The following is a 20,841-nucleotide window of genomic DNA, read 5'->3' as shown; positions in this document are numbered from 1 at the left end:
GTCGAGACCATCATGGCTCCCTGTGCTGGTAAAAGAAGTGGAGTCCGGGGTGTCTGAGTCCTTGAAGTGTCCCTTGAGTAGCTCCTTGAGGTGTTTGAATCGGCGCTCGTAACGGCGCTCTCTTAACTTCGCTTTCTATTCTTGCCGATCCAACCTTTCGATTATCTGCTGGAGCAGTTCGTCTGTTGTAGGTGCTTGTGGTGTTGAAGAAGGAATATCTTCAACTGGTGCAGTAGGAAGGCTTGTAGTGGCTGCTGGAGGTCTGAAGTATTTCCCGTTAGGGACATACTAATCATCCCGTGTAAGCATGGCTTTGGTGTCCCCAGCTCTGTAGGAGACTCCGGCTGCTGAGACAAGATCTGAGACCAAGGCGGGAAAAGGTAAGTTGCCCGCAATTTGGATGTGTCCCATGGCATTCCGGATATGTCTTGGTAGATTCAGAGGTTGGTCTGTAAGGATGCACCATAGTAGAACGGCCATGTCCGCAGTGAAGGAGGACTCATGAGTGCTCGGAAAGACGTAATGGGACATGATCTGTGCCCATACGCGAGCCTCCAAGGTAAGTGCTGAAGCCAATATTCCCTTAGGGCGGGTACAATGGTATCCGTAGATCCATCTGCTGCCAGGTAGTGCGATAACTCTGAGAACAACGTCCCAGTCAAATTGGTACATCTGGCGCTTGAGTGCCTCTCTTTGAAAGGCGTCCAATCCTTCTGGAATAGGGGGAAGACTTAAAGCTCTTTGAATGGCCTCTTCTGTAATGGGGACTTGCTTCTGACGAACAAAGACAGACTGCAGAGTTGGCAGGTGGAAGTTGGAGTAGAACTCGACTACCCAAGAAAGATTGACCTGCCTTGGCTGTCTCTGTAGGAAATCCCATTGTCTTTGGGCAATTTACGTCTCAACAAAGGTGGCAATATTGGGCGGAAGGAGAAGAAGGTATTCGTTGTTGTAATTCCTTTCTGCCAGGATGGGGAACATCTGCTCACAGTAGCGATTGGAAAATCGCGCAGTGTCCTTTGCTGGAAAGGCTCTTTCTTTATCATCAACCTTTATTATCCTCTTAATCTTCTTTGTTGAAGGCTTTACTGCAGTGGAAGGGGGTTCTGCCACTAATGCTCATTTTGTTCCTCTTCTTGCTGGTTGTTTGGGAGTAGCTTTCTCCTTTCCTTTCTTGGTGGCCATCCTGAAAAAGGGAAAAGAAAGTAAAATAATTTTAAAGGGATAGAGCAAGGAAGAGGGTTGTAGGAGTGAGAATCAATGCACAATCAAGGAGAATGACGTTAACACATGGTCCGGACGACATGGAAAAAGTCATCAATGGAAATATAGCAAGTGCATATAGGGACAAGTGAATGCAAGAGGTTTATTGGCATGCAGGCAAAGGCATGAGTAGCATAGAGCTAACATTCAATGTCCAATTTGAAGATGTGATCATTCGTAACAAACTATTACGTGTGTATTGACAATTAAATTCAATTAATAAAATAGTAAAAGAATTTTGTGAAAAGCAAGCATTGAATATTAGAGTAAAAAAAATATGTAGAGAAGCTCATAATGCCATATGGGATTTTTCACAAAAACATAGCATGCATGTAGAATAAGCTCTTGAAAAGAAGAATTTGAGCATGCAAGTAATCCCTTAAAATAATATATAATTGTCAAACAAATTTATAACAATCCACAAGCATATAATTATAAATTATGACTCACATAAATTGATAACACCAAGTAAAAAAGAAAAGGAAAGAAAAAGAAAATAAGAAGAATGAAGGTAAAAAGAAAAGAAAAGAAGATAACATGTAAAAATAAGAAGAATAATAGAAAAGTGAGGAGGAAAGAAGAGAAAAAAAAACCTTGTTAATGGGGTGAGAGAAAGCAAAAAGTGAGAAAGGAGGAAGAAGGAAGAAGGGAGGAAGAAGAAATAAGGGGGGGGGGGGAAGAGAAAATAGGATTTGGGGAGAAAAAGATATGATATTTGGCAAAATTAGGAAAACTATGCACCGCAAGCGACGCGATCGCGTGGGCACACGGTCGCGCGACTTGCGCTTAAGGTGATTGACGCGGTCGCATCGGTCACGCGATCGCGTGACCCGATTTGTGCCATTGGCGCGAGGGTTGCCTCGCACTCGCACAACTCTTTGTTCAAAATCATTAAATGCCAAATTTTTGGGTGACGCGCTCACATGGGGGCATGCGATCGCGTGAGGGGGCAGTTTATGGGGTACGACGCGGCCGCGTGGGACATGCAGTCGCGTGAGGGGACTGCGCGTCCAGCGCCAGTCCAGCACCACTCTAGCACAACTTTCAGCTGTGCATCATTATTACGCCAAAATCCTGGTCACGCGGCCGCGTGGGGCACGCGGTCGCGTGGGAGGCCATTATTCCCATATGATGTGGTCGCATCAGCGACGCGATCGCGTGGGACGATTTGTGCCATTGGCACGCCTCCAGCCACGCTCTCGCGTGACTCTCTGTTCATTTTTATTTGTCACCCATCTCCTTGCGACGCGGACGCGTCACTGAGGCCGTCGGGTCGCGTGAAATTTTTTTTTTAATTAAAAGCATGTAAATGCAGATGCACGAAATATACTAATAAAGAGAAGAGTTATTGAATAAGAAAACTAAAAATAAAGAAAGGAACGATCATACCATGGTGGGTTGTCTCCCACCTAGCACTTTGCTTTAACGTCCGTAATTTGGACGCTTCACTAGCTCAGTCTTCGGCTATGTGGGGATCTTCCAAGAGAAGGATCTCGAGTTCCTTGTCTTTCTTCCGCTTCTCGCCATGGTACAGCTTTAAACGATGTCCATTAACTTTGATAAGTTCAGAGCTCGAAGGATGGCTAAGGTGATAAACTCCGTATGGTTCGGCCTTCTCTACTCTGTATGGACCTTCCCATCTTGATCTCAACTTGCCTGGCATGAGCCTCAGTCGAGATTTGTAAAGGAGGACTGAGTCCCCAGGTTGGAACTCTTTCCACTTGATGTGCTGATCATGTACAGCCTTCATCTTCTCCTTGTATAATCTTGAATTCTCATAAGCTTCTAGGCGAAGGCTTTCCAGTTCCTGCAGTTGTAACTTCCTTTCAGCTCCGGCTTTATTAATTCCCATGTTGCATTCCTTTACTGCCCAAAAGGCTTTGTGCTCTATTTCAACAGGGAGATGACAAGCTTTTCCATAAACTAAGCGGAAAGGACTCATCCCAATGGGTGTTTTGTATGCTGTTCTGTATGCCCAGAGTGCATCTTGTAGCCTGGTGCTCCAGTCTCTTCTATGAGGCTTTACTATCTTCTGCAAGATACGCTTTATCTCTCTATTTGACACCTCAGCTTGTCCATTCGTTTGGGGATGGTAAGCTGTTGCAACTTTATGAATTATCCCATGCTTCTTCATCAATCCTGTTAGTCTCTTATTACAAAAATGGGTGCCTTGATCGCTCACGATTGCTCGTGGTGATCCAAAGCGACAAATAATATAGTTTCTCACAAAGGAAACAACAGTGTTAGCATCATCATTGCGGGTAAGAATTGCTTCCACCCATTTAGAAACATAATCCACAGTTGACAATATATAAAAATAACCATTAGAATTTGGAAATGGACCCATGAAGTCAATGCCCCAAACATCAAAAATTTCACAGAAAAGCATATATTGTTGAGGCATCTCATCCGTCCTGGATATATTACCAAATTTCTGGCATGGGATACAAGTTCTACAAAATTCAGCAGCGTCTCTAAAAAGAGTAGGCCACCAGAATCCACAGTCTAAGATTTTTATAGCAGTTCTTTGAGGGCCAAAATGTCCTCCACTCTCAGATGAGTGACAGGCCTCTAAGATGGACTGGAATTTTGATTGAGGCACACACCGTCTAATTACCTGGTCAGCGCCACATCTCCATAAATATGGGTCATCCCATATATAATTTTTAGACTCGCTTTTCAGCTTGTCTCTTTGATGCCTAGAAACGTTTGGAGGAAATGTGCGGCTAACTAGATAATTAGCTACAGGTGCATACCAAGGGACTATCTCAGATACTGCTTGCAGGTTATCAAATGGGAAATTATCAGTTATAGGAGTGGGGTCATCTGTAATGTGCTCAAGGCGACTAAGATAGTCTGCCACTAAATTCTGGTTGCCACTCCTATCCTTAATTTCTAAATCAAATTCTTGTAATATCAGTATCCAACGTATAAGCCTTGGTTTAGACTCCTTTTTAGCTAACAGATACTTTAGAGCTACGTGGTCCGAGTACACTACTACCTTCGTACCAAGTAAATAGGCTGGGAATTTATCCAGAGCGAAAACAATAGCAAGAAGCTCTTTCTCAGTAGTAGTATAATTAGACTGAGTGGCATCTAAAGTTTTAGACGCATAAGCAATAACAAAGGGGTCCTTACCTTCATGCTGAGCCAGTGCTGCTCCTACTGCATGGTTGGAAGCATCACACATAATTTCAAATGGTTGGCTCCAGTCTGGTCCTCTTACAATTGGAGCTTGAGTTAGTGTGGTTTTCAGCTTATCAAACGCTTGTTTGCAGTTTTCACTAAACTCGAACTCAATGTCTTTCTGCAGTAATCTGGATAAGGGAAGTGCTACCTTACTGAAGTCCTTAATGAATCTCCTGTAAAAACCTGCATGGCCAAGGAAAGAACGGACCTCCCTCACAGAAGAGGGGTAAGGTAAACTAGAAATAGCATCCACCTTTGTTGGATCAACAGAAATGCCAGTATTAGACACAACATGTCCTAGTACAATCCCTTGTTTAACCATAAAGTGACATTTTTCAAAATTTAATACAAGGTTTGTACTGACACATCTATCTAATACCCTAGATAATCCATCTAAGCAAAGGCTAAAGGAATCACCGTATACACTAAAATCATCCATAAAAACTTCCATACAATCCTCAATAAGATCAGAGAAAAGACTCATCATGCACTTTTGGAAAGTGGCTAGTGCATTGCACAAGCCAAAGGGCATTCTCTTGTAAGCATAGGTCCCAAAAGGACATGTAAAAGTGGTCTTTTCCTGATTCTCAGGAGCTATATGAATCTGGAAATAACCTGTGTAACCATCTAAGAAACAATAATGCGATTTACCTGACAGGCGATCCAGCATCTGATCAATGAATGGAAGAGGATAGTGATCCTTACGGGTTGCTTGGTTGAGGCGTTTGTAGTCAATGCAGACCTTCCAGGCGTTCTGAACTCTGGTTGTCAGGAGCTCTCCATGCTCATTCTTCACTGCAGTGACTCCAGACTTCTTTGGCACTACTTGTACTGGGCTTACCCATTCGCTGTCTGAGATGGGGTAGATGATATCGGCCTCTAGTAGTCTGGTCACTTCCTTTTTGACAACCTCTAGGATAGTGGGGTTCAGTCTTCTCTATGGTTGACGGACAGGTCTTGCTCCCTCTTCTAAAAATATTCTATGCTCACAGATTTGAGGGTTGATGCCTACTATGTCTGCCAAACTCCAACCAATTGCCTTCTTGTGCCTCCTCAGCACACCAAGTAGCTGTTCTTCCTGTTGAGAAGTGAGCTCCCTTGCAATGATGACCGAAAACTTTTGCCCGTCTTCAAGGTAAGCATATTTGAGGTGTGGAGGAAGGGGTTTCAATTCTAACTTCTGATCATGGTCAGGCTCTGGGTTGTCTGGAGCTGGTAACAGTGGCAAGGCACTGTCATTGTCCTCTGAGAATATCCCCACACTTGGACCTTGTCCTGTGTGCTTCTCTTCAAATTCCTCCTGGTGAACTTCAGCCACGGTTTCATCTATAATGTCACATTGGAGGATAGAATGATCCTCTGGAGGATGCTTCATAACTCCATTCAGATTGAAGATCACTACTCGGCCATCTATTTCAAAAGAGTATGTTCCTGAGAAAGCATCTAATTTAAACCTTGAGGTCTTCAGGAATGGTCTTCCGAGTAGGATCGATGATGGCTTATCTGAGGCATTCTGGGGCATCTCCAGGATATAAAAATCAATGGAAAATGTGAGCCCTTTAATGCCCACTAATACGTCTTCAGCAACTCCAGCCACTATAATAATACTTTTATCTGCTAACACAAAACGAGCTGCCGACCTTTTTAAGGGAAGGAGCCTCAAAATATCATATATAGACAAAGGCATTATATTCACACATGCTCCTAAATCACACATGCAATCTGAAAATACTACACCACCAATAGTACAATTAACCATACAAGGACCTGGGTCACTACACTTTTCAGGTAAACCTCCCATTAAAGCACATATGGAACTTCCTAAAGGAATGGTTTCTAATTCATTAATTCTATCTTTATGGATACATAAATCTTTTAGAAACTTTGCATATTTAGGTACCTGTTGAATAACATCAAAAAGGGAAACAGTTACCTCAACCTTTTTGAATATCTCTACCATTTTGGGATCAGGTTTCAGCTGCTTCCTGGGCTTCCTTGCAAGTTGTGAAAATGGAATGGAAAAGGTGTTTTCTGCAGTGTCTGTGCCTTTTGGTGCTTCCTCCTGTGGTTGGGCTTCTTTTTTTCAGCTATGTCCTGTATGTCCTCTTCCTCTTCAACATCTTCTATTTCTACTACCTCTTCATCTGAGGCGTGTTCTGGTGGGCTTGGCTCCTCCTGATTCCTCTCCTGCAGTGTGGTTCCAGACCTTAGGGTGATGGCATTAATGCCTCCCTTTGGATTGGGTAATGGTTGAGAGGGAATTCTAGTGGAGCTCAAAGGTTGGTTACTGGGGTTATTCATTGATCCAATCTGTGAGACAAGAGCTTGCAAAGTAGAGGCCAGACCATTCAGACTGGCATTAATGTTATTCATAATATTATTTTCCATGTTGTCTTCGCTCAAAAGATTGTAGTAACTCTTCATTAGAAGATGAAGAAAGATGAGTAAATTGAGAGGTCTGCTGTTGGGTATTCTGTGGTCCTTGGGATTGCCTCAAGTGAGGTGCTCTGTAAGGTTAATTCTGTTGCCTGTTGTTGTTATTATTACACCTCTGATTTCCATGATTATCTCTGCCTCCTCTGTTACTGTTGTCTCTCCAATTCTGGTTAGAATTATCCTGCCATCCATGGTTATGATTTCCACCTTGATTGTACCCTTGGTTGGGACAGTCATAGAAGTTATGAGTGGATGCCACCATGTTGTCTTCCTGCTGGAGCTGCGGGCTTTCATCAGTATAATGGCTATAATCAGCACAAATTCCACAGACTCTCTGTGGGACTAACTGTTGGCTTTGCTGTGCTGGAGAAGGTTGAGCTTGCTGAACTTATTGTTGATTCAATTGCATCTGCTTCAGCAAGTTGGTCATTTCACAGATACTCTGAGCTAGAGCAGCAGTCTCTCTGCTAGAAGATACTTCTACGACGGCTTTTGAACGGCCTTGTTTCTGCCTGTGGTTCCTAGTAGATTCAGCTAAGTCGCTGATCAATTGTCATGCCTCATCAGTGGTCTTGTACTTCTTCATAGACCCATTGCTAGCACTTTCCAATGTGGTCTTATCTTGGGGCCTCATGCCCTGTGTGATATAGCTGAGTAACACTATCTTGTCAATCCTGTGGTGGGGGCATGCTTCCAGAAGATTATTGAAGCACTCCCAGTATTCAAAGAGAGTCTCGTTGTCATCTTGAACAATCGTGGAAATGTCTTTCCTTAGTTTATCAGTAACTTCAGATGGAAAGAATTTTTCCAAAAATTCTTTTCTGAGTGTATCCCAGTTGGATACATTTGCTCGGGGTTGAGTGTAGTACCACTCTCTTGCTTTTTCCTCAAGAGAAAACGGGAAAGCTATCAGCAAAATTGAAGTTTCATCTGCACCATCACGCCTGACAGTAGAACAGGCTGCTTGGAAATCTCTCAGGTGCTTGATAGGCTCTTGAGTAGGTAAGCCATGAAACTTGGGCATCAAATTGAGCAGTGCGGTCTTTATTTCAAAATATGTAGCCACCGCTGGGTGATGCGCTTGAAACGGTTGCATTGTAAAATTAGGGGCTCCTTCCTCCTAGATAGTAACTCTTCTGGCTGCCGCCATGTTACCTGTACGTAAATCAACCGAATCAGTAGAACGGGAGCTGGTTTCTTCCTCAAATGGAGTTTCAAATCCGCCCTCAGAGAGGGCTAACCGACGCCGAGCTCGCCTTATTCGTGAAATAGTCCTTTCAATTTCAGGATCGAATATTGGCAAGCTTGGATCAGGAAGTGAACGCGTCATTTGACGAAAGAAACATGCCGCTCATAGTAGCAAAATAAAATAAAATGCAAATAAATAAATTCTAATTAATAACTTTAGCACTCTATTGCAACTTCTCGGCAACGGCACCAAAAATTGATGGTAGCAGAAATTGGCGAATTAAAAATTGTTAAAATATATACGTTGCAAGTATAGTTCTTAACTCGCCAGAAATCCACTTTATCAATTTAGAAGGGTGTCACAGAAATTAAAACTAAAATACTGGGAGTATGAGTCCCAGTCATCTCCCAACGAGTTGCAGGGAAGGGTGCTATTTTATTAATCAGAATGTTTTCGAAAAGGTTTTGGTTGAATGGCAGAAAATTAAATTAGAGAATTTATATAAATTTAAATAAAAGACTTGACTGGGAGTTGATTACATGGAAGCCCTATTCTTGATGGAATACTCTCAAGATTAATTGACAATTGAGAGTTATTACGTTTAGTTATCCCTTACTAAGTAAGGGAAGGTCAAACAAGTTGGAATGCTGTTCTATCCACAAGTCCCAATCCACCCTTGGGAGGATTGGTGTCAGGAACTAGAGAGCAAACTAACAATAACCCAATCACAATCTTTTTCTTGAGCATTCCAACTCAAGGGTTCCTTTCAATCAACTCCCCATCAAGTTAGGGAACTACTTACTCATTGTAAATGTAAAATTCATAACATCAGAATAGGAATTAAAGAAAGAAATGATAAATAATGAGAAAAAGATTAATTAAAAATAAAAGTAATTCTTGTATTAATGAAAACTAAAATAATCCAATAGTAAAATTAAGTAAAATTAAGGAATATGGGAGAGTAAGAGACAAGTGAAGAGAACGAACTAGAATGTCGAAGTCTTGATGAGGCAATAACTCTTCTCAATATCCCAATGCAAAAACAATGAAAATAACCAATCCTAAAACTATAAATGTGTAGAGAGAAAAAAACCTAGAGGAAGAAGAAAACTATATCTAAAAACTAAAACTACGCAGAATGAATGTTGTCTTTGGTTTCTGCATGTTCTCTGGCTCTAGTCTGCTGTTCTGGGCCGAAAACTGAGTCAAAATAGGGTCCAAAAAATCGCCCCCAGCGAATTCTACAGATTATGCAGATCGCGCATGTCACGTGATCGCGTCATCCATGCGGACGCATCATTCACGTTTTTCCCTGCCACGCGTTCACGTTGTCCACGCCTCCGCGTCGCTTGTGCTTTTCCAATCCGCGCGGTCGCATGAGTCATGCGGCCGCGTCACTGCGATTTCTCCTCTTTCGCGCGGTCGCGTGAGCCATGCGGCCGCGTCACCTCTCGCTGGTTATCTCCTCAATTTCTTGTGTTCCTTCCATTTTGCTAGCTTCCTTTCTAATCTCCAACTCATTCATGCCCTATAAAGCCTGAGACGCTTAACACACAGATCATGGCATCGAATGGAATAAAGGAGAATTAAAATTCATAATTAAAAGTCTCTAGGAGGCAGTTTTTAATCATGTAATAATTTCAGGAAGGAAATATAAATGCATGCTAAATTAATGAACAAGTGAGTAAGGATCATGATAAAACCACACAATTAAACACAATATAAACCATAAAATAGTGGTTTATCAATGTCCAATGAATGCAAACGGCAATAAATAAATCTACATATTAAATTGATACATGATGCGGAAACTATGGTAGTCACTGAAATAATCACTAAACAGCCGTTTTCAAAGTACAATATCTTGATTCGGAACAACAAACTGAAACATAAATAACCAACCTACATGTTCGATCGTCAGAGTACATCAACGACAAAAGTAAACTTGGCTAACATACAACAATGAACATGAACAAACAAAATACATGAGACATGAATCATCTAAACAGATGCGAGCCGGTGAAGCAACGACGGGGTACCCGTGTCCTCTGACCTCTGCGGATAAGCGGCTCCTCGTCCTCGATCTCATCCTCCTCATCATTCGGGGTAGGCTGTGCAGGTGGCCTAGGCTAGACGGGTGCCGCAGACGGCCCGGCAACTGAATGTGATGCAGCAGTGTATGCGGAAGGAGGGGTACCCCCAATGCAAAATGGTCAGCAACAGGCATCGTAGGAGGCTCGTTCAGATCGACATCTAAAGGTGCCTGTGTGCCGGAGCTCTGACCATGCCTACGGGCCGCACATCCTCCTGCATGATGGCAGTAATCTCGTCTAAAAAATGTGACCCGCCAAAGTCCGCATCAAGCCCATCTGATGCAAGGAAGTCTGAAAACATCGACCCCGGACTAACCCATGGCGTACTCTCCTGAAGGGTCTGGTCATGGGCTGGTACACCAACGAAGTAATCTCCAAGCGGCCCCGATGAAAATGCCATGACTGCAAAGCATACGGGAACGAACGATCACCGCTTCTACCGTCTTTCGACATCAGAAAGTCAATGTTCAGGGCGGGATGCGGACGGGGATGGACTCCGCCGAACTGCGGTAGAACCCTATCTATCTGATGCCACTCTATGACGGCAAAGTATATCAGTGACGTCACAGACCGCCACAACACCGTATGCCGAGGCTCCAACACCTCCGGATGCACAACCTGCAGTACCTCGAGCAAGCTATACGGCATCCAGATAAACTGCACAAAGAACTAAACATTGTCAGGCCAACTCATGCACCAAATTCATAAAGTTTGGTTAACTAAATAAACTTAGGCAGTAGTATACTCACATCCCTGTCCTGTAACATGTCTATTCTCAGTCTCCACATCTGCACTCTAGGACCCTTCTCGCTACCGGAAGGGTTGTAACCTGACCACCTGCAACTCACATGGGTGTTATGGCTAATTAAATGTGTGACAGATTTGTAATACATTAGAAGCGTACATGGACTTAGATATGTTAAATTGAAATAGAGAAGCCTGACTAAAGTACCTCGAGGCCAACGGCCAGCTGAACGTATCATACTTGGCAGGCCTAAACCTAGGAAAGCGCCAGAAGATCCAGGACTAAAGTAGCTGAAGTGGGCCTGCTAACTTGACCACATGTCTGTTCGCCACTCGGCACATGCACCGGTACAACCATGCCAGTGCTGCAGACCCCCAGCTGTAGGTCCCCATCTCCTTAAGCCTAGCTACGTAGGGAAGCCATCTGATGTGAATGTGGTTACCGGACTTGTCGGCAAACAGCTGAGTGCCCAACAACATCATGATGTAGGCACGAGCAAAGCGTCGCACAATCTCCCCATCGGCTCCCTCAGGGCACTCTCCAAAAGTCTCCTGGAACCAGGTACAGTTTACTACGAACTTCTGAACCTGGCTCGGAGGAGGAATCACTCCAAGCAACTCCTAGAACCACACCCAAGCTGGACGGCCACCCTGGATGTATATCTGGAAATCTGTAAGGCAACCACTGACATAACACTCGCCCACTGGCAACCCCAACTGGTACGCCACGTCCTGAAGTGTGATAGTGCACTCTCCGAACGGCATATGGAAGGTGTGTGTCTCCGGACGCCACCGCTCGACGAAGGCACTGACAAGGGGCTCATCTAACCGAAACCATCTATCGTTCAGCCTCGCAAGATGGTATAATCCAGCCATCTGCAAGTACGAAACATACCGCTCATCAAGTCGCATGCCCTGCTGCCGCCGCATGCTCCTGATGCATCGCTATGGCTGCGCATTACATGCACCGCATTTTTAGAACCACGTAGAAAACCAGTGACAAAAATAACCAACACCAGAAACCACTAATGGAAACCACTAACAGAATCTACATGCAAAACCAATATAACAAACCAGTTGCAGAACCACATGCTCAAACCGCTAACATAAACCGCATACAAATCCACTTACGAAAACCACATGCAAAACCACTATCATAAACTGCACACAAAATCACATAATAAACCACTTCTAATACCACCAAAATAAACCACCAACATAAACCATCAACAAAACCGCATACAAAACCACTAACATAAAACCACTAACATAAATCACCAACTAAAACCGCATGCAAAACAACTAACAAAAACTATTAACATAAACCATCAACTAAACCACCAACTAAACCGCATGCAAAACCACTAACTCAGATAAACCGCTAGCACAAAGTTTTCTATCTACTAATCTCGTCATTGATGACCCCGGCTATATGAGCAACTCCGTCCAACCGATATAGCCTTTCCGGATCGTCCCCATCGGCTGAGTATTCTGTTCGAGTCTTTATCGGATCAAATCTGGGTCGTTTTCTCTGGGATTTGGTGGGGTATGAGAATGAAAAAGTGATTCGAATGAAGCTGATTCGAACTCCTTATATAGCGGATTCCTGTGTAATTCGAACCAACCCAGTTCGAATTACTATTCGAGGCAAACTTTGACAAATTCGAACCAACTAGGTTCGAATTACTTGGTGAAGCATCCAATGTGTAATTCGAACTCTCCTAGTTTGAATTATATGCAATTCTAGTTCGAACCATATAGGTTCGAATTACGTTCATCACGAGTTCCATCATTATTCGAGCTACCTTGGTTCGAATTATGTGTTATTGTAGTTCGAACCAAGCTGGTTCGAATTTTTATGTACCTCTTCCTATTAACTTAAACTTTTAGAACAAGTAATATCATAACAAGCAATTATATAGCCTTAATAAATCTATGCAGCATAAAATTAAACTGATTCTCTAAAACATTTATTTTCTGTCTCAGCTTTCACTTTATCACTTTTTTTTTATATAATTTTATGATATGACTCATAAGATTAATCAATCTCTTTAAAAATGTTTAGGGTTAAGTTCGATTTTGGTCCCCAACATAGAGGTCGAAAATCGGAATCGTTCCTAACTTTTTTTTGCTACAAAATGGTCCCCAAAGTTTCAGTTTGTTTTAAAACTGTTCTTCGGACCAAAATGTCCCTATCCCTTCTTCCCCAAAATCATGCAAAGCACCAGCAGAAACACAAGCATAAGCACCACCACCACACCCACTACCACACCCACCACCACCATCATCATCATCATCATCATCATCATGGAATCATAAGTACTCAGAACCAAAACCACTACCACCCCCCACCCACTGCCACTCCATCACCATCTACATCACACCAACCAAAATTCAGAAAATCAACATCATCATCGTCATCCTCATCAGAACCCAGAACTCAGATCCAGAACTCAAACTCAGACAAACAAGAACTCAACTCAGAAAATCATCATCATCATCAAGAACCTAGAATCAGCAACAACAATACTCCAAATTCAAATTTCAGCAACAACAATGTTCCATAACAAATTTCACAAAAAATCCAGAAATTTCACAAAAAATTCAATTCACAGAATTCACAGAAGAAGAAGAAGAAGCGGCGGGCAACGGGTGGCGGTGCGGCGGTGGGGTCGGTGGTAAGAAGAAGAAGAAGAAAAAGAAGAAGAAGAAGAAGAAGCGGCGGGTATGGCGGTGGTGAAGCAGGGGAGGGGAAGCAGGGATGCTCGCTGGCGGTGGTGAAGCAGGGAAGGCTGCTTACCACAAGTAGCAGCTCAAGGTAATTCGAATTGGTCTCATTCGAATTATCAATGAATGCCCTATAAGTGCTTGTTTGGACGCCATTATTTTGATAAAAAAAAATCTTTTTTCAATGAAAAAATATCTTTTTTTATTTTTTAGTGTGTTTGGCAAATTTCTAGTAGTAAAGTAAAAGTACTAGAAAAATAAAAAAAAAACATCTTTTTTGAGAAACTGTAATTACATCTTTTTTTAAAATATCTTTTTCTTTAAAAAAAATATTTTTTACGTAATAAATAAACAAAAAAGTACTTTTATATGGTTATACCCAAACATAATTAATAAATAAAAAGATCTTTTTACATGAGTTATCCAAACATAAAATTACTTTTACTTTTCTATAAGATCTTTTAAAAAAAATAACTTAAAAAAAATCTTTTATTAAAAGCTCACCCAAACAAGCCCTAAAACTCTTAAATATTATTCATCTATATATGTTGTTATTTCCTTTCGGTGAATTGAACTTTTTCATTTCTAAAAAAGAGTAAACACCTAACTCGGTCCTTGTTTATTTTCACGAAGGACAAAGCGATCCTTGTAAAAAAAAAGGGACACTTCAACTCTCAACCTTTTTATTTTGAAATAATACGATCCTTCTGTTAAAAAATTTGTTAAATAATAATAAAATTTAATTTTGTGGGAGGTTTTATTTGTATTCATTAGGGGTTTTAAACATCTACAAACTATTAATAAGTTTGTTTTTAAAAAATTCCATCACCAACGGTGGTTGAGTGAAGAAAAACCATTGATAAAAATGATGCCGCAAAAAAAAGTAATTGTAGTACAAATACCTTTTAAAAAAAAATAACATCGAATAAGAGATGAAAGAAGAGAATTTTAATGTTGATAATATTGGTATTGGTGATGATGACGGTAGAGGAGATAATGAATGATGATAAAGCAATAAAAATAATAGAGGTAGGAATGATAATAATGAGGATGAAGAAGGTAGTGGTAGTAGTGGTAGTAATTGGTTATATTATTGAAAAGAATTTTGTGGATGTTTAAAACCCCCACAAAATACAAATAAAACCCCCTACAAAACTAAGTTTTGTTATTATTTAACAGATTTTTTTACAGAGAAATTGTATTGTCCCAAAATAAAATGGTTAAGGGTCGAAGTGTCCCCCTTTTTTTTTAACAAAAAACGCTTTATTCTTCATAAAAATGGACAAGGACCAGATTGGATATTTACTCTTTAAAAAATTGTTCACTAACCAAAACTAATTAATAGCCTACAGACATTATTTTTACCAACTTTATATTCTCAATGTTATCTTACCGATACTTTTTTCAAGTTATGTGAAAGAAAATAAGTGTCCATTAGGATTTTAGTGTTTTGTTAGGGCTTCAATGCTCTGTCAGGACTTCACATTAAAAATTTTAAAATCCTTCCCATCACAAACACGTTTCTCTCCTTTTCAATCAATTCATACACAAGTGAATTAGAGAATCATCAACATGGATCCAGGTGAAGAGAGAAGACGTGATCCTGATCTGGGGAGTGAAGAGGACGAGGATGATCTAGTACAATTGGGAGGAGAGGATGTACAGAAAAGAGCAAAAGTATGTTCAAAGAGTCTGATGAATAGATTATTTGCAGACAAGAGATTCTCAACTAAAATAATGGATAATACCCTGAAGGCGATATGGAGGAGTCTTGTAGGGTTCTGGGCAGTTAGAAGGGGAGACAATAGATTTCAATTCTTTTTCGATAACGAGTGATGATCGGATTTTTGATGGTATAGAATTTCACAAATGAATTTTCGTTGCAAGTATAGTTTTTAAACCAATCACTAATCCTTTCATACAAAAAGTTGTTTGTCACTAAAACAAACCCTTAAAATTAATAACCGAAGTATTCAAACCTCAGGTCGTTCTCCCTAGAAATTACAATAAAGTGTCTTGTTATTGGTTATGAGTTATTTTGGGGTTTTGGATAAGAAGCATGAAAAGTAAATGGCAATGAAAATAAACTAACAACTATAAAAGGCTCTTGGCAAGGTATGAAAATTAGAAGTCCTATCTTAGTTATCCTTCTCAATTGTGATGAGAATTGTTCGTTGCTACCACTTAGTTAACCCTTACTAATTAAAGGAAAGTCAAGTGGATGAATTGACTTGAGCCACAAGTCCTAGCCAACTCCCAAGGAAAGACTAGCTTTAGTGCACTCCAAACCAATTAGCAATCTCTCCAATTATCAATCAACAAAGGGATTAGATAACTCAAGTGTCACTAATTACTCTACCTAGGCCAAGAGAAACAAAATCTACACTATATCTAGAAGAGGCATTTCAACAAACACATAGAGTGCAATAGAAGTAAACATTATTAATTGCAAGAATTAAAGGAATCTACAACTACAAAGGCAAGAGATCAAAAATAGAAAAGCAAAGAAGAACAATTATTATGAATTACCTCTTATTGAATTGGAAGAATGTAGAAGGAACAATACTAGATCTACAACAAAATATAAGAACAACATAAAGGAAATTATAACAAAAGAATAGAAGAAGAATGAATGTAACAACAAAGAATTGAGAGGTAGAAAGAGATGAAAGCATGAATTAAAATCTAGATCTAAGATTATTGAACTAAACCTAATCCTAATTCTAGAGAGAAGTGAGAGCTTCGAAACTAACTCTAAACTAATCCTAATGAGTGTGTATGATTTTTGAATCCCCATTGCTCTTCAATCCTTGGCTTTAAATAGCATCTTTGGCACCAAAGTTGGTTGGGATTGGGCCCCACAACCCTTGAGAATTCGTTGGTCACATTTTCATTAAAAAATCATAAACCAGCACCGACGCGTACGCGCACAGCACGCGTACGCGTCCATGGGGTGATTCGCAGGTACGCGCAAGCGCCAGGTGCGCGCGCGTCCATGGGCAAGTTCAACTTCTTTGACTTTTCATGATTTCTCCACTTGCATGCTTTCCTCCTCATTCCTTTGATCCATTCCTAGCCCTTTTCAATCTGAAATCACTAACAAACATATCAAGGCATCTAGTGGAATCAAAGGGAGATTAAAACCATCAAATTAAGGGTCTAAAAGCATGTTTTCACATCTAAGCACAAATAAGGAGACAATCACAAAACCATGCTATTTCATTGAATAAATGTGGGTAAAAGGTGATAAAATCTCTTAAAATCAATACAGGATAAACCGTCAAAACGGGGTTTATCAATGAGCTAGACGCAATGAGAATTGAGCATGGTTCTCCATCAATATTCAAAGATTTTGTTCTTCATGTTCAAAAATGGTCTAATTCAAAAGGCTCAGAGGAAGAAGAGATTCAATCCGTCCCTGTTTGGGTGCAATTATGGGGCATCCCGAAGAAATTCAAGACATTGGAGGTAGGAAGGAAGCTAGGAAGAAGCTGGGAGACATTCTGGATGTTGGGATCTTCTTGGTAAGAGGAAGGGAGTCCTGAATTCTAAAAGCCAGAATTTTAATGAACGGGAGTAAAAGGGTGAAAGATTCAATTAGAATGTCTAGACCTAATAAGGTGGTGATGGAGATGGGTTTTGAGGTATGAGAGGCTTGGAAATCGTTGTTCCTATTGTGCAAAGCTTAGGCACGAAAACAAGAACTGCCATGCTTTTATTGCAGATTTGGCTGGTGGACAAACTCAGCAAGATTGCATAGGTGATTGGGTGAAGGCGGATCAAGCAGGAAAGCAAATTGATACAAGAGAGGATAATAATGCGACTAGTGATACACCCCTAGAAGTAAAATTACAACAAAAAAAAAGTCATCACTCGCTTGGCTTGTTGAGAGCTTTTTGGGGTTAAACATGCAAGTACCCACAAACAACACAGAAAGAGAATGTTGAAAAGAATAAAGAAGCTGAAATTGTATTGGGTATCCTCCCAAATATCAATTGACAATCTATTGAAAGGAGAGGGGATCCTATTGTCTTAGAAGATATCACAAATGATGATCATATAGCAAAACCATATCCTAGAATAACAAGGGATGAAGAGACCAGCAGCAAAAGGGTGAAAATAAAAAGTATGGCCAAGCAAAGACCAGACTAATTAAATAACTTTTGTAGCACAAAAAAGAGAGTATATACTGAAATGAAGAAACCACATATTGACGGTAGAAAGGATGATGAACTGACGTTGGTAGAGGGTGTTCGCTGTTCAATGGCACCCTTAGTACCATGAAGCTACTTACCTGGAACTGTTAGAAATTTGGAGAGAGCCCTGATAGTCCATAATCTTAAAGGGATGGTTTAGTCCCACTCCCCCGAGTTGATTTTCCTCTGCGAATCTAAAACCAAACTTGAATGGAGGAAACAAAAATCAGATCCTGTGGATTCGTGAATTGGCACATTGTTAATCCTAACGGCTTGGCAGGTGGTCTAGTGCTAGCCTAGAAGGATGATTGCAAGGTTTAGATATGCAACAGCTCTGAATTCGATATAGCAGCAATGATGGAAGATTCGACACTGAATACTACATAGGGCATGGTAGGAGTGCATCTAAATTGCAATGAACAGGTGAGATCAGGGCAATTCCATGAGTTAACAGATTATAAGGCATTTTCAAGATGGTGGAGCTGTCTTTGGTGATTTCAATTCGATTAATGGCCACAATGAAAAGGAGGGAAGAGGGCTCAAACCAGTATCTTCTATGGCAGATTTTAATCTGTTTATTGATGAAAATGATATGCATGACATAGGAATGGTTGGAAGACCTTTTACATGGTGTAATAGGAGGATAGGGGATGAGCTAATCCAAGAGAGGCTAGACAGGATTTTGGTGAATGAACAATGGCTACTGCACTACCCAAACCCAGTGGTTTTGAGACTTTTTTAGACTAGTTTTAACCATGCCCCACTGTTGCTGGATACCAAACCTCAACTAGAGGGATCAATGGCATTTTAAATTTCAAGAACGCTGGTGTGGCCTTGAGAAAGTTTGGGAGATAGTTCAAAAAAGCTAGAATATTAATGTTGACGGCTCTCATATGTTCTGAGTAGCTTAGGAATTAAAAGCTTACAGACATATGCTTGTTCAATGGAATCAGAATAGTAATTCTAACTCAAAGAAGGTAACAGGCGAGCTCACAGAATAACTAGAAGAACTGAGAACAGTAAGAGTAACAGAAGCCCCGAAGTCATTGAAATAGAGCTAAAACTCGAAAGAGCCTACCTTAATTAAGTCTCGGGTGAAGTAGCTAAAGGAAGGTGATCAAAATATAGCTTTCTTCCACTAAAAATTCAAAGCGCGGTCAAAGCGCAATAAAATCTGGAAGCTCATGCGTAATGATGGCGAGATTGCTACATCTCACACTGACATTACAAGAGTGGTGGAAGACCACTTCAAAAAGATTTTTTTTCCTCCTTTGCCCAGGCAAACCCTGAGCCTTTTTTTTATACATATTTTGAACCTAAGGTTACAACTAGCATGAACCGAAGGTTACTAGTGCACGAATTCTCATACTTCATACAAATGAACCAGCAAGTGCACTGGGTCATCCAAGTAATACCTGAGCGAGTCAGGGTTGATCCCACGAGGATTGTGGTTTGAAGCAAGCTATGGTTATGTTTTGGATCTTAGTCAGGTGAATAGGAGATGTAGGTATGTCATTTACTTGCATAAAAGAAAATAAAGAGAAAACGTTACTCAGAACTCAGAAGTTGTGTAAACTATGATAAGAAGGTGGTTTAGGCTTGGAGGTGCTTTGTTCTTCTGGATTAACTTTGGTCTTACTGTCTTCTTCAACTGCGAATGATTTTTTCTATGGCATGCTATATGTGATCAACGCCGGTTGAGAGTTCGCCAATGCTCCTCCAGATCTGAACCCGAAGGTTAGTGTGGATCCATTTTGATTGAGGGTGAAGCTCCTACAGTCCATTCTCCTTAATGATCCTACTCAAAATGCCACAGATAAGGTCGAATCTTCCAGATCAGAGAATGTTGTGCCTTTGGGTTCTAGCCTCTACCACAGAGACTCTAATCTCCCCATACCTCGGCTAAACTGATGTTTCGAGAAGTCCCCAACGAAGTCGTGGATTAACCATCTAAGAGATATATAATCAAGCTAGTGCTTCAATGCTTTCCAGTTACATAGTCACACGAACCCAGTGGTTGTCAGGCACATAGTCTTAGAATGAAGAACGAAGATACATCTTAGAATAGAAAATCAAACACAGATTGAAGAAAAACAGTAATACTTTTATTGATCCATAAAACTCAGCAGGGCTCCTCCCCTCAACCTAGGAGGTTTAGAAACTCATACTGATAGAAAATACAATATGTAAAAACGAAAATTATGACAGGTCCTCCTAAAACTATAAAAGTTCTCAAATAAATGCTAAGCTAATGACTAAGGATTATATAGGAAGGGTAAAACAGTCTTTTAGTGCTAAAATCCACTTCCGGAGCCCACTTGGTGAGTGTTTGGGCTGAAATTTGATGAGATCTAGGTGCTAGGAGGCCTCTAGGGCGTTGAACGCTGGTTAGGGGGTCCTTTATGGGCGTTGGACGCTGAAATAGGGTAGGAGGCTGTCGTTGGACGCTGGTTTTGGGCCTTCAGTTCTGAAGCAAAGTATGGACTATTATACATTACTGGAAAGCTCTGGAAGTTAGCTTTCCATAGTTATTGAGAATACTCCATTGGGATGTCTGTAACTCCAGAAAAGCTCTTTCGAGTGCAAGGAGGTCAGATCCGGATAGCATCTGCAGTGCTTTCTCTGTCTTTGAATTAGACTTTTGCTCCAGCTCCTCAATTTCAACAAAAAAATACCTGAAATTGCACAAAAATACACAAACTCAAAGTAGAATCCAAAAATGTGAATTTTGCACTAAAACCTATGAAAACGCAATAAAACTTAAATAAAACATGCTAAAAACTATATGAAAATGATGGCAAAAAGCGTATAAAATATCCGCTCATCAGAACACCAAATTTAAACTGTTGCTTGTTCCCAAGCAACTAAAAACAAAGTAGGATAAAAAGAAGTGTAAGATATAATAAATCTCAGAGTTTTCAATGAATTTCAATTTCAATTAGATGAGTGGGACTTAGTAGCTTTTTGCTTCTGAATAGTTTTAACATCTCACTATCCATTGAGA

At 40.7% G+C, this 20,841-nt stretch overlaps 1 protein-coding gene across 1 annotated transcript; it reads right to left on the bottom strand.

Annotated features, from left to right (window-relative positions):
- LOC110266702 (serine/threonine-protein phosphatase 7 long form homolog) lies at positions 10,394-11,416 on the bottom strand. The gene is made up of 2 exons (XM_021111670.1): positions 10,920-11,416; positions 10,394-10,827 (listed from the first exon to the last, which is right to left on the bottom strand). Exons 1-2 carry the CDS (start codon positions 11,151-11,153, stop codon positions 10,408-10,410), a joined length of 654 nt encoding a protein of 217 aa, XP_020967329.1. The 5' UTR covers positions 11,154-11,416; the 3' UTR covers positions 10,394-10,407.

Source organism: Arachis ipaensis, chromosome B09, assembly GCF_000816755.2.
Source record: "Arachis ipaensis cultivar K30076 chromosome B09, Araip1.1, whole genome shotgun sequence".
In the NCBI taxonomy this organism is placed as follows: Eukaryota; Viridiplantae; Streptophyta; class Magnoliopsida; order Fabales; family Fabaceae; genus Arachis; species Arachis ipaensis.
Note: the sequence above shows the minus strand (reverse complement) of the source record. Positions and strands in the feature narration are given on the sequence as shown.

What these genes read in the sequence shown, in the direction of transcription:
- LOC110266702 (XM_021111670.1), bottom strand. Translation starts at nt 11,153, where the DNA reads ATGATACGTTCAGCTGGCCGTTGGCCTCGAGGTACTTTAGTCAGGCTT. An exon ending in ACATGTTACAGGACAGGGAT is followed by an intron (nt 10,828 to 10,919) that starts GTGAGTATACTA and finishes TTCTTTGTGCAG; the next exon opens with TTTATCTGGATGCCGTATAG.